Source organism: Anarrhichthys ocellatus, unplaced genomic scaffold (assembly GCF_004355925.1).
Source record: "Anarrhichthys ocellatus isolate YVR2014 unplaced genomic scaffold, GSC_Weel_1.0 scaffold133, whole genome shotgun sequence".
Taxonomy (NCBI): Eukaryota; Metazoa; Chordata; class Actinopteri; order Perciformes; family Anarhichadidae; genus Anarrhichthys; species Anarrhichthys ocellatus.
Window position 1 is genome coordinate 465,635 of NW_022280163.1, and position 12,674 is coordinate 478,308.

General features: G+C 40.1%; 2 protein-coding genes across 2 annotated transcripts; one reads left to right on the forward strand and one right to left on the reverse strand.

The window, feature by feature from the left end:
* The first annotated feature begins 1,956 nt into the window (after window positions 1-1,956).
* On the forward strand, window positions 1,957-8,311 carry LOC116399880 (meprin A subunit alpha-like). The gene is given in 14 exon segments (XM_031877334.1): window positions 1,957-2,095; window positions 2,192-2,216; window positions 2,310-2,363; window positions 2,460-2,497; window positions 2,572-2,647; window positions 2,742-2,859; window positions 3,035-3,210; window positions 3,571-3,792; window positions 4,162-4,308; window positions 4,691-4,906; window positions 4,982-5,316; window positions 5,318-5,429; window positions 6,197-6,364; window positions 7,520-8,311. Coding segments are annotated over 13 exon segments (1,641 nt in total). The 5' UTR covers window positions 1,957-2,032; the 3' UTR covers window positions 6,256-6,364; window positions 7,520-8,311.
* A 264-nt stretch (window positions 8,312-8,575) lies between these two features.
* Window positions 8,576-11,650, reverse strand: LOC116399866 (adhesion G protein-coupled receptor F5-like). The gene is made up of 3 exons (XM_031877308.1): window positions 10,364-11,650; window positions 9,703-9,744; window positions 8,576-8,650 (listed from the first exon to the last, which is right to left on the reverse strand). The coding sequence occupies exons 1-3, from the start codon at window positions 11,648-11,650 to the stop codon at window positions 8,576-8,578; spliced, it is 1,404 nt and encodes a 467-aa protein (XP_031733168.1).
* Between the last annotated feature and the right edge of the window lie 1,024 nt (window positions 11,651-12,674).

The following is a 12,674-nucleotide window of genomic DNA, read 5'->3' on the forward strand; positions in this document are numbered from 1 at the left end:
ACCTAAAGAATGTAACTGAGGTCTACGGACAACTTAAGCACAGCATCAAAGACCACCATGTCTTTTTATGACTATAATCTACGATATACTATAATGAGTTTTTTGATATACTATACTATGACTTTTTAATTACTTTTTACCACATACTATAATAAGACTTTAAAATACTATTCTATGACGTTTATTACTTTATATCACATACTATGTCTTTATGACATACTATACTATTTTTTATGACATTCTATTATTTCACTTTTTTGAATTTGCATGACTTTTTATGATATATTATAATATTACTTTTTGACATGCTATAGTGAAGTTTTATTACTTTTTATGATATACTAGAATATGACTTTTTTTACATACTTTTTATGATTTTTTTACGACATACTGTCCAATGACTTTCTTGACTGACGATACTATTTTGTATAACAGGAACAGCATGTCAGGCTGAATGAATGAAGTGTAACTAAATGCAAATCCAGTCTGATTACCAGGCTGGATTCACTCTTACTGGGGATGAAAAGTTCAGATGTCGTCCTCTGCCAATTCAATTTTTAACCATTATTTTTTTAAGTCCCTGAACTTTGTGGAGGTGCAATAATAAATCACTCAAGTCCTCCTTTAATATCAACGAAATCTGCTGCATTGACATTTGATAGGGAAACATGTAATAAAGCAGGTTATCAGGTTCTACTGGTGTTATGGCACAACAGATTCAAGTTGTAAATGAAGATTACAAGTGCTGGCACTCGAGGCAATCTCTTTAATGCACACCCTGAAGGCATCACCACTCTCATCAATCAGTTAAGGCGAGAAACCCCTGGGAAAAAAAACATTGTTTTTTTTTAATGCACTGGTCAAGTTTGAGGTTTTGGTCTCTTTGGCTTCCATAACATGTCTTCTTTCAGACTAGTGGAAGGAAATCATCCAAAATACACTTTTAAGTGTTTATTTGACTACTTTGTCTATTTGCATCTTTAGATTTCTCCTAAATTCATCAAAAGTTACCATTAGATAATGCCTAATTTGCATATTTTAACATATTTTTTTCGGAAAACTTGTAATACAAAAAATAATTGACTTTATGTAAGTAACCAACTGGGGAAGTTTCATGGTGATATCTATTAGTTATTTTTTTTACCCTATTCACCTGTCGTGTCTTCAAAACATATGTAAATTTACAAAACATATCTTTAAAAGTTAGAAATCTCCACTTAAGTTGCACTTACATACACCAAACTTCCCAGTTTTATTCCCATCTATATTATGTTCTGAAGATTTTTACTGAGGGGTTTGTTCATATATTATTTATAGCCTGATTTAAAGAACATTTTATTACTTAAAACATGGAGAAAAATGACGATGATCTGTTGACAGTATTTTCTGATTTATGGAGTGATACAAGAAGATATTCAAACTTCCCTCTGTAAAAACCTTTGACTCTAATATGTCACCAAATGAAACAAGATTTTTTAACCTGGCTTTATCAATGTTCACATTTCTGTTCTGGAAATGAAATAAGATAATGCCTCATTTGAATATTTAATCATACAATTTCAGAAAACTCATGTTGCTATCTACTAGTTTTAATGTTTTCTTATTCACCTATGTCTCTAACACAAAGAGGACATGGTTTTGACACAAACAGGCAACTGTTGTTCCTCACAATGATGCTTTCTGTGGCCTACATGACTTGGTAAATTTCCATCCCCAAGCAACACAGGGGTCAGAGGTCAAACCCACTAACAACATAACTGCCTTTTTTATTCGACTTAAGATCAGAGTTCATATTATTCCACAGTTGATTCTGATGCCTCTGTACAGGGTCAACAGCTTATTGTGCCGCCATTACCAGTGCATGCCAGGACACCCGACAACATGCCAGTCGTATAAGAGGCAGCGAGGACACGTGTGAAGTGCCTATTACTCATTGAACACCACAATCCTGATCAAAGTTCCCCTCCAGCTTCTGTCTTTATGGGCATGTTAATGTAGCTTCAGAGAAACACCTTTGGGTCTGGGTAGCGACATGGGCTCCGGGGACAGTTTGAGCAAAATCGCCGTGCTGATCGGAGTCTTTGTGGTTTTGACGGTAGGGGCATTTGTAATTCATTCACATTGAGAGAAATTGAAAAAAAAGTCTCTGTAGAGGGGTTTAAATTTTGACATACCTCTTTTTGTGCGGCAGGTGCAAGCTGTTCCTACACGTACCGGTTTGTTTCCGTTAACTTGATCACATACACGTAAAACAAGCATGTTTTTAAAAATAACCCTTTTTTCGCAGTAACAATACATTTATCTTCCAGGTGATTATGCAGATGGTGGTGAACTGAGGGACGACATACTTGAGATCAATAGAGGTATACTCTTTTTTAAAGCCCTGTCTCCTTTTGATACATGTGTTTATGTGCTTTCTTCATTCATATTCATTAAGCACTAAACCTGTGTTTCTTAAGGGTTAAACCACCTGTTTGAGGGAGACATCGCTATTGATGTAAGTATCTTAGAGATGAGATGTTTGTCAAGAACTCAAAAGCAGATTCTGAACCCTTCCAATGTGCCTTACAGCCCAGCAGGAATGCAATCCTCAATCAAACACTGAGATGGAAGTTTCCCATTCCCTACACCTTAACTGATTCTTTAGGTAAACTTTGCACGACGGAGTACATTTCCACCAACAAATAATCGAACGAGAAGGTAAATATACACATGCTGATATGGAATTCCTTTTATCCTAGAACTGAATGCTAAAGGTGTGATCCTCCAGGCTTTTGAGGAGTACCGTTTGAGATCCTGCGTGGACTTCAAGCCCTATGAGGGAGAGAGCAGCTACATCTCCTTCACCAAGCTGTCTGGGTGAGCTGCACTGGCTCGGGTGTGCTCGCGGCTGTTGCACAACTTTATGGGATCATGCCGTGTCATCAAAAGCGTTATGAAGTGGACATCTTGTGATGAAATGCTAGTCAGAGAGCACTAACAGAACGTTCGCTTGATCACGTTGTAATTTCAAACCTCCATTTTATCAATGCAGATGCTGGTCGTATGTTGGAGACGATAGAACAGGCCAGAATGTGTCCATTGGAGCCAGGTGTGACACCAAGGCCATTGTGCAGCACGAGCTCCTCCATGCTCTGGGCTTTTACCACGAACAGTCTCGCTCAGACAGAGATGACTATGTCAAAATCTGGTGGGACCAGATTGAAGAAGGTGGGTCACAATTGTATCATTTTTTTGTTTTGTTTTCTTCAGGCCTGTGACCAGGATTTAATAAATACTCCAAGTTCAAAGAGATATTCATTGAGAACATTTAATATATACCGAACGAAAATTAGGCTGTGCTTTTTAATCGGTCATGCAGTGGTAAGTTTGTTTTCAAATGTAAATTTACATTATTTGAAAAAAGAAAAAATACAAGGAAGTGAATTTCAACAAATAACCATACTTTTCAAAGGATATGTTTTACAGCTTCTACATATACAGTACATATGTTATGTGGGAGCACTGTTTGTAGGCGTTGATAAACCATCACTTGACTGTCTACATGGCGATGTTATTTTCTCCTCACAGGGAAGGAGCACAATTTCAACAAGTATGAGGATGACTTCATCACTGATCTGAACACACCATATGATTACGAGTCCATCATGCACTACAGGCCTCTGTCGTTCAACAAGAACGACAGCATCCCCACAATCACCACCACCATACCGTATTTCAATGAGGTCATTGGCCAGCGGCTGGACTTCGGTGCTGTCGACATCACCAGGCTCAACCGCATGTACGACTGTGGTGAGTGTCTCCTTTCCTGTCCGCCTACGGGTTAGAGAAGGTATCCTGGCAGGGAAAGTGGTTAAGTGATGTGTAAGTAAAGTAAAGTACTTGTTTTATGTCACACTAGATCTGAAATACATTGACATCGTCATCTTAAAGCTGCACTAAAATAACTATCACACAACTCTGACGACCCCCCTCACCTTTCCGAGTCAATGTGGAGCTCGTTCAGCTGCCCCGTAGTGGCCAAAAAGTCAATAAATATGGCTTTCTGCAATAAAATAACAGCCACAGATATTTGTTTGACGTAAAAATCCCATTAGTACTTTGAAAATCCTCCACATTAACCCCAGAAAATATTTTTTGTTGCTAACTTTCCTGTTCCAGCCAACATACTCACTCTCTTGGACCAGTGCTCCTTTGAGCTGATCAACATCTGTGGAATGATCCAGAACGAGGAGGACAACGCAGACTGGGTCCAGATGCTGAGCAGTCCTGCTGATATGGACCACACCGTGGCAGGGCTCTGTAGAGGTACTGAACTTATGTTCTAGATCAAGGGAACAGTGCCTTGCAATTAAATCTATTATTACAAAATGGAAAGAACATGGCACCACAACAAACCTGCCTAGAGAGAAATACTCACGGACCAGGTGAGAATGCTATTAATCAGAGACCCTAGGTAACCCCAAAGGAGCTGGAAAGCTCCACAGTATCTTTCCATAGGACCACTATTAGCGTTACACTCCACAGAGCTGGGCTTTATGGAAGACTGGCTAGAAAGAAGACATTGCTCAAAGAAAAATATAATACACATTTGAAGTCTCACATGCTCCTTTTGGTGAACTCCAAACAATCCCCGTCATCACTATAATTCAGTTGACGTTTCATGTACCGAAGGTTTTTCCCTTTCCAGATTCTGGCTACTTCATGAAGTTTGACACATCTTCCGGCGCGGTGGGAAGCAGCGCCTTGCTGGAGTCACGTATCCTCTAACCCAAGAGAGACGGGCAGTGCCTGCAGTTTTTCTACAAGATGACTGGAGCAGCTGGGGACAAACTGGTGATATGGATCAAGACTGACGATGGGACCGGGACTGTGCGCAGTGTCAGGAAGATCCACACCATTGCAGGTATTCTGTTTTTATCATTCCTACGCCAGCACAGAATAACAATACAATTAATCAGCTTCTTTTTTTGTCTTTCAGGAAGTGGAGATGCTGCCTGGAAAATAGCCCATGTGACTCTCAAGGTGACAGAGAAGTTCCGCTATTTCTTCCAAGGTGTCAGAGGATCGTCCGGCTCTTCGGGTGCCATCTTGATCGACGACATCACCCTTACTGAAACAATTTGCCCCAGCGCCGTCTGGCAAATCCACAACTTCACCGGTGTTCTCGCCAACACTCCTCTTGGCGGTTCGTTGAAAAGCAAGTGCTTCTTCAACTCAGAGGGCCACTCATTCGGTATCAGTGTTTACCCGAATGGAAAGGAGAGTGACTACCCAGACTATGTTGGCATGACCTTGCACCTCTGCGGTGTGGGTAGATGATGCAGTGATACAGTGGCCAGCTGAAAACAGGCAGGCAACCATCGTTGCCATGGACCAGGACCCTGATGTGAAACTGAGAATGTCTTCTACAAGAAGCTTCACAACAGGTAAGCCCGGGTCACTGACAGTCAGGAAAAAGAGAGTCCGATGAAAGAGTTGGTTTTGCTGATTTACATCTAATAGTATTAAGCCACGCAGATAGTTTGGCTTTCACTTGGTCAGATTTTGAGATTGTTGCTTCACCCCAGATAGTGTCAAAACCAGACACTGTATCACTCCCATTTTCAAACTCGACATTCATTTTAATGTAAAGTTTTTTGACTGCGTCTGGCATGGTTGTTACGCTATCGTGGTGACAAACTCAGTCCACGGACAGAAAGAGATATTGACACAAGACAAAGTACTCAGAACCTCCTTTGTGGTAGTTCCTGCTACAGTAGGTGTCTCCACAACCACATTTTGCCACGATGACTCAAACTCTCAAGGTGAAAGCAATACCAGCATCGCTGTCGCGGCAGAATGTGCAGCCGTCAAATTAGAAATAAACGGTAGGCATTGAGAATAAATATGTTCACTTTACACAATTGGGAATCTTCTGCCAGCATTCCTCTTTTGCTTTATTTACACCAACAGTGTTGGGTTTTGCGGTAATAATTATTTCATAGACAGCCTGCAATTGGTCCATTTAGTTCGGTAGGAGAGTCACAAACTCTGAAGAAAAAACCTGGGTTTACAAAGAGAACGGGTATCTCAAAGCCTGGCATTGTAGAAGTTGCATCATCTCCCACTCTCACATCATATTATAACCACAAATATGTGAAATTGAGAAACGGATAACGTTTGTTTGTTTTTCTTGACTATCCCCCCCCCTCAGACACTCATCCTCGTTGGAACAGACCAACAGCTACTTCAGGTGCAGTGAGATGGAAATGAGACCGGAGGTTTCAAAACACAGAGAAGCCCGTGCCGCCAACCCCTATCATTCCAACCCTTGTTTCAACGGAGGCGTGTGTGTGGAGAGTGAAGGGAAAGCCTCATGCAGGTGTGTGTGTTTGCAGGGGTTAATATATAGCACATGTTGCTTGCATTCCTAAATGTCTACTTTTAAAATTTAGGATTTCTAGAGAATTGGTTATATATTTTGGGCAATCCTCACTTACAAAAAAATATGGATTAAAATTAAATGACAATGAGGCACAGGCTAAAGCTAGAGAAAGCACTTACAAAAGACTTGCACTCATAAATTGAAATTGTGTGTTAAGTACGGAACTAGAGACAGGTCTCCCTTAGCTTAGGTTAGCATAAAGATTGCCGGCAGAGGGAGACAGCTAGCCTGGTTCTAGCCAAAGATCAAAAATGCCTACCAGCACCTTTAAAGCTAAGTAATAAACACAATCCCTCAGCATTACATTGGCCCATTTATAACAACATTAAGCTACTCTATGCTAGAGTAGCTTGGGACATTAAAAATAATGGGAAATTAAATTGTAGTTCCTTCAGAATCCTTAAACGAATTTTGTGACATTTGAGCTTTTATCATTTGACATCTTTTGACATTTTTGCAGACAGTATGATAAGAAGATCTGTACCGCTCTCATATCTGTTTGTTAAGTGAGCTGGAGCCAGAAGGCAATTAGCTTGAAGCATGAAGACTGGAATCAAGGAGAAATCTCTGCATCTCTGTTTATTTTAAAATATACACAAACAGACATGTAAAGTGGTTTTATTGGCAGTTACAAGCTTTAACTATTTCTTGGTGAACCAAATGTAGAAGCAGTGACTTGTTGGAGTTTTGACGTCACCATAAGGTTGCCGCACAGAAGTGCTGGGGGGACGGATAAACTGCTTTCCCCTACTTTTAGTCTTTATGCCATGTTAGCTCCCAAACTGGCTTTAGTTTTATACTTCAAACACATACATGGAGTGGTGTCGATCTTTTCATCAAACATCCAAAAAGAGAGCAAATCCATTTCCCAAATGTCAAACTATTCCTTTAAAGTCTCTCGAGGAAAGATTTGCGTGAACAAACTTTTATTCCCAACAAACTGCTAACCAACCACTGTTCTGGTTAGCCAGATGACACAATACTCAGCAAATTCAGTACTTCGCCAAAAAGAAACAATAGCTCAGCATGTGTGTCCAACAATATAGTTCAAAGCAATTACTTGTGCCTAATAAAAAAATCTGTGATTTTCAGGTGTGTGTCAACCCAGACCACCTACTACGCTGGTAAGAGGTGTGAAGAACTGAACATAGACAGAGGCATCGTGGGAGCTCTCATTGGTGGCGCAGCAGGGACCGTGATTCTGACACTGGCTATCTTCACCGTCATCAGGAGAGCTCAGTGAAACACGTGTCTTCTGCATTCATTCAGCAGTGGAATCACAGAAAAAAATGCTGCCAATATTGGAGAGAGAAGTGTTTATAGACTTTTCTTTTTTGGACACTAATTGCATCGCAAGCCCCGTATTTTGTGTGTCCCTACATGAAACAAATCTGTAGAAATGAAGCCCCAATCAGAGCAAGAGTTTGTTAAATTTGTGCGGTATGTGGTTTAGATTGAGATTGAAACTTCGCAAACATGCATAGTATAATGAACAACGAAAGACATTATATTCTTTGCCTTTATTACAATGCATATGTTTATACATACAGCGGTTAGACACACATGGTATACAGGTTATAGTTCAAGTAGAAATGTGTTAATTTACATTTAAATGATCAAACCATGCCAAACTTGTAAAAACAATTTCTATGTTCTAAATACAATCAGCTTAAACTAGTCGTACAGAATGCACACCATCCAATAATGTGGTTTGAGTCAGTAATAATCTAAAGCCCCTCCTTAAAGCAGCTAAATACAGTAATAATTTAGTATTGTGTTTCATTTCTTTGGCACTCATAATGGAAAATAATCTGTATCTACTTTACCCTTTAAAGAATGTATGCATTAGCTAGATTTACATATTAATCCCCGGAGGGGATGTTTTCATGTAATATCTTTGTCAGTTGAGGATGATAATGGTCAGTACTGGTGCAACTAATAATAATAATGGTCAATTCTATCAAACACATACATATTAGCAAAATGAGTGTTATATTTAATTCATGAATTCAATTTTTATCACAAGCGTGTTAAATTAAGCTTGAGATGAAAATGTAATATATACGATAAACAACATAAAACAATTAACCTTATTTTAGGAAATCAATCTCTATTATCTATATCATCTTATGTAACTGTCTAGGAACTTTAATCCAACACAAAGTCAACTCTAGGAGTTGTGGGCTTCAAGTGGAGCTGCATACGTGTGAGCTGCTCCACGATCTGAAATGTAGAGATGGAACATTTTTAGACTAGATTCACAAACTCACTCAATATACTGTATATTCTGCTTACATGCGGTGCAAAAGTGATTCACTGCTTATTAAACTGACAGACCCACTTCATGTAACCTAGCGTAGCGTGTTAGTTAAGATGCTAGTTGCTATGGTAACTGCAGCCGCATTGGACCTGGCTGTTTGTCAAACTGTCCAACATGTATTTTTATCATAAAAAGCGGAAAATAAATAAAAGTGGTCGCATAAAATTTGACATTGCTACTTTCCTTTTTCCACGTGGTAGATTCACCAAACTGTTCACCAATACACTGCTGCATAAGGAAAGATTAGAATCATGAGAAATGTTGCTGACTCTGTTTGAAATGAGGTTGTAATTTACCATTCGCTAGGCTCCGTCCCCCACTGTTACTCCATCAAGCTGTCAGATCTACCATGGAGCCCACACTGTTACTAACTGCACTCGCTGTATAAATATAATCTAATATTCAAACAAGTTATCTAAAATAGATTTCAGAGCGAAGCAGACAGAAGGGTCTACAATATGGGTTTGAAAAGGATGTTTGTGGTATTGAAGATGCAATAAATGCATGGAAACAAGTAGATGAAGAGACTACCAATGACGTAACAGAAGACTGACCTCGGTCTTTATTTGTCTTTCGTGTATGTCGTTGAAGTCAAATTCTTCATGCTCTCACTCTTTCTATTTGATTTTGCCTGAGGGTAGAATAAAACAGAGATATAATGCATGTTTCCATCTTTTATGGTTTAATTCTGGATAGACCTCATTGGTAAACTTACCATTATGAGCTTTAACATTTCATCTCGGACCTGTTAATAGTAACACAAAAAAAGTAATAAATTGGGCAGATGGTAAAACTAAGCAACATATTACCTGGCAACATTTGTAGGCCCAAGGCATCAAAACCCTGCCTCCCATGGTACAGGTAAGAATCCCCTACTTATGACCACAGGACATTTTGGAGATTTTCAATAAATCAATGAACATACTGACACTGATAGAGCATTGATTAAACCTACCTTCTGCTCTGCCAAACACCCTGTGATAAAAATGAAAAGGCCCTGCAAGAGAAGAGATGAAATACAACAGGTTTCTTTTCAAGCATATTTTGGAAAATTAACATTTGGAATTCTACATTACATGTCTTGCTCGTGGCCTTTTTTTGTCTACATTTGTTGTCTTTATTACTGGAGCACTTATGGCATATGACAGAATACACTCATCAACATTGGTGATAGAAGGGTGGGGATTGTATTTCATTTGTTGGGAGTGGATCTTGAGACAGTCACCGCCCACAACATCTTCTGACCACCCAGGCAGACCTGCCGGACCAAACGCCGCCGCAAGCGCCAACTGCCCCAGAAGGATGAAGGCTAAGCTAACCCAGCTATAGGACCTAAAGCTAACTGACCTTCGGAGTGTAAGTGGAGTTCCCCTTTAAGTTGCGTCTTAGATTTAGCGCCATGGCAATCCTTAATTACTTCACATATAAATGATCCCAAATGATTGAAGAAGACAGACTAAATGCAGGTTCAATTTGGGGGAAAGAGAGCACTGGTATGAGGTTGGCAATCGATATATGTAGCTGAGCAGAGGTATTGGTACTGGGTGAGAAAAAGTAGGATTGATGCATCCCTAATATCAACATTCTCTTTGGTGTGTGGATTGCTTTCAAATTACCTGGAAGGAATTGAGGATGGTAAAACTGTAGCTGGCAACAGTAACCATGGGATTGTCCTTGTCCAATAGAAGCTGAGCGAAGCCAATGATCCATGTTACTCCAAAGACAGGCGTTAGAAAGACCACCACTTTAATGATGCTTTTGGCTGTCTCCTTGTCATCCACCTTGCTGGCATCAGGGACCGAGGACTTCACTAGAGTAGCAATGACGACCACCATGGAGAAGAGATTTGTCAAAATCACGGTTCCAACAGGGAGGATAAAAGCATGTATGGAACCCTCCAAGAGTCTTTCATAAACCAGCCAGCATGTTTTCTTATCATAGTATGGCTTGTTGGTGTACTTGCAATACATATAGCTGGATCCCACTATTAAGACTGGGCAAACATAGCCTACGCTGCTGGCGAGGAACATGAAGACTCTTTTCCTCAGCGGACTGAAGACGAAGATGAGCTGGTGGACGAGCATGACACTCATGCACAGCATCCAGCTGAACATGGCCAAGAAAAACAGATGTTTGCATAATGTTAAAACTAGGCACCAGGTTTCACTGTCTCCCTCAGAGGCCAGGAAACTGATGTCAGCAAGCAGGAGGAACGTGGCAATGTTCACCATGGCTGTGTGACGGAAATGTGAAAGGTTGGACTTGACCACGGCTGACCACACTAGAGCCTCAATGGTGAGGAAGATCAGCAAGGAGCAGATGGACACACTCAGGCCCACATAGGTAATGATATCTAGGACTTCAGTAGATATATCTTCCTTGGCCATGAGGACAGAGAATGAAGTCAGGTGGTTGCATTCGCAGACCACCTGACCTGTGCCGTTACCATTACTAGGTTTAATAACGCATCCCGCATCCGACCATTCCTTCTCACTGGTGTTCCAGAAGACACAGTGAGGTTTAGTGTTGATATTCAGCGTTTTCTCGGGGAACTCCAGCGTAATTTGCAAAAACGAGTCACTGTTGTTCTCCAGTGTGGCTGATATTAATAGGCTGGTAGGCAGCATATCGAGAAAGTTGTTTTTTAATTTCTTCATTACATTTTTGATGGCAACAACTTTGAGTATTCCTGTGGTCCTGTTCAGATTCACGCCGATGCCAAACATAGACACATTACAGTTGCTACTCGAGCAGAATTTGAACTGTAAATTTGGACTGAAGACGTTGCTGCTGTTGCTATTGATCTTGATATTCTTCACCAGACCCTCCACAGACTGAAGGTAGTTTGATGACATCTTGTGAACTTCAGATTTGTTGACCGCATCCCAGGACCCGTTCAACATATTGCTTGCCGCGCTAATAAAATCCTGAAATAGAAGAATAAAAAGATAATTGGTGCTAAGACACATGCTATCTAGGGATGTCCTAAGCTGATCCTCAGGATTGGTATTGTGTCGATCCAGTGATAATATAATGGACTAATATTGGCTAAAAAAAGCAGATCATAATCCAATCCTTTCTTTACTGTGATGTCTTTTGCCCACCACAGCCTACAGTGTGAGCATTTCACTGCAAATGGAATGACAATTAGACTGTGTGAATGTGAAAAGTAATATGGGAGAACTGGTGCGAGTTCTGACATTGAGGTTGCCAAAATTCACAGATTTGCTAAGCGCCGACAATGATTATCATTAGTAAAGAGCAATGGACAAAATATTCGGCAAGCAGATTTCTCATTGACAGCAAGCGTTGACCGTCGCTTTCACCAGTTACAGCAGGTCACTACGTTGCTGCTCAATGTTTTAGGGGTCCCAACCTCCCAATTAAACTTCCATTCTTCAAGCTTAAACACATTATATTTTTGAATCAGGACCTTCAGTGATTGTATCTAGTCACTTAGGGAAATAACGTGTGTCAGATGACCCACAACAGTTGCTAATTCAATGTGTCAGATAGATATTTAATCAACATTTCTGTAAGTATTAGGTATCAGATTGGACTCTGTACCATCAGATACCCAAAACTAACTAACTCATATTGGGATCTGGCTGGATTTAGAAACTAGGTTCATGCCACAACTGAGAATCACCTTCACCTTTCTGAAAAGCTAGTTTGATGGGGCATAAAGCATGATGATTCAATTTGATCCTCTGGTGCTAAAAAAAACAAGGCTAACAAACAGCAATGGTTAGACGGATTCAACCGGTTACCTGTAGAGTGACTGGAGGATGTAAGAATTATGTACAGCTTTGGAGGATGTAGAGCTTCACGAGAACTTCACTTGTATTTGTAAGTGCATGTTTAAAACACAATCTATGACAGTGTAACTGCACATTTTGATTAAAGCATTCGTTATTAAGCTTTTAG

Bases quoted from the DNA above. Each gene is read 5' to 3' on its own strand.
- LOC116399866 (XM_031877308.1), bottom strand. From the start codon at position 11,650: ATGTTGAACGGGTCCTGGGATGCGGTCAACAAATCTGAAGTTCACAAG. The intron at 9,745-10,363 runs GTAATTTGAAAG...CTTCTCTTGCAG, and splicing joins CCATCCTCAATTCCTTCCAG to GGCCTTTTCATTTTTATCAC. The intron at 8,651-9,702 runs GTAGGTTTAATC...TCTACATTTCAG, and splicing joins GGTGTTTGGCAGAGCAGAAG to ATCGTGGAGCAGCTCACACG.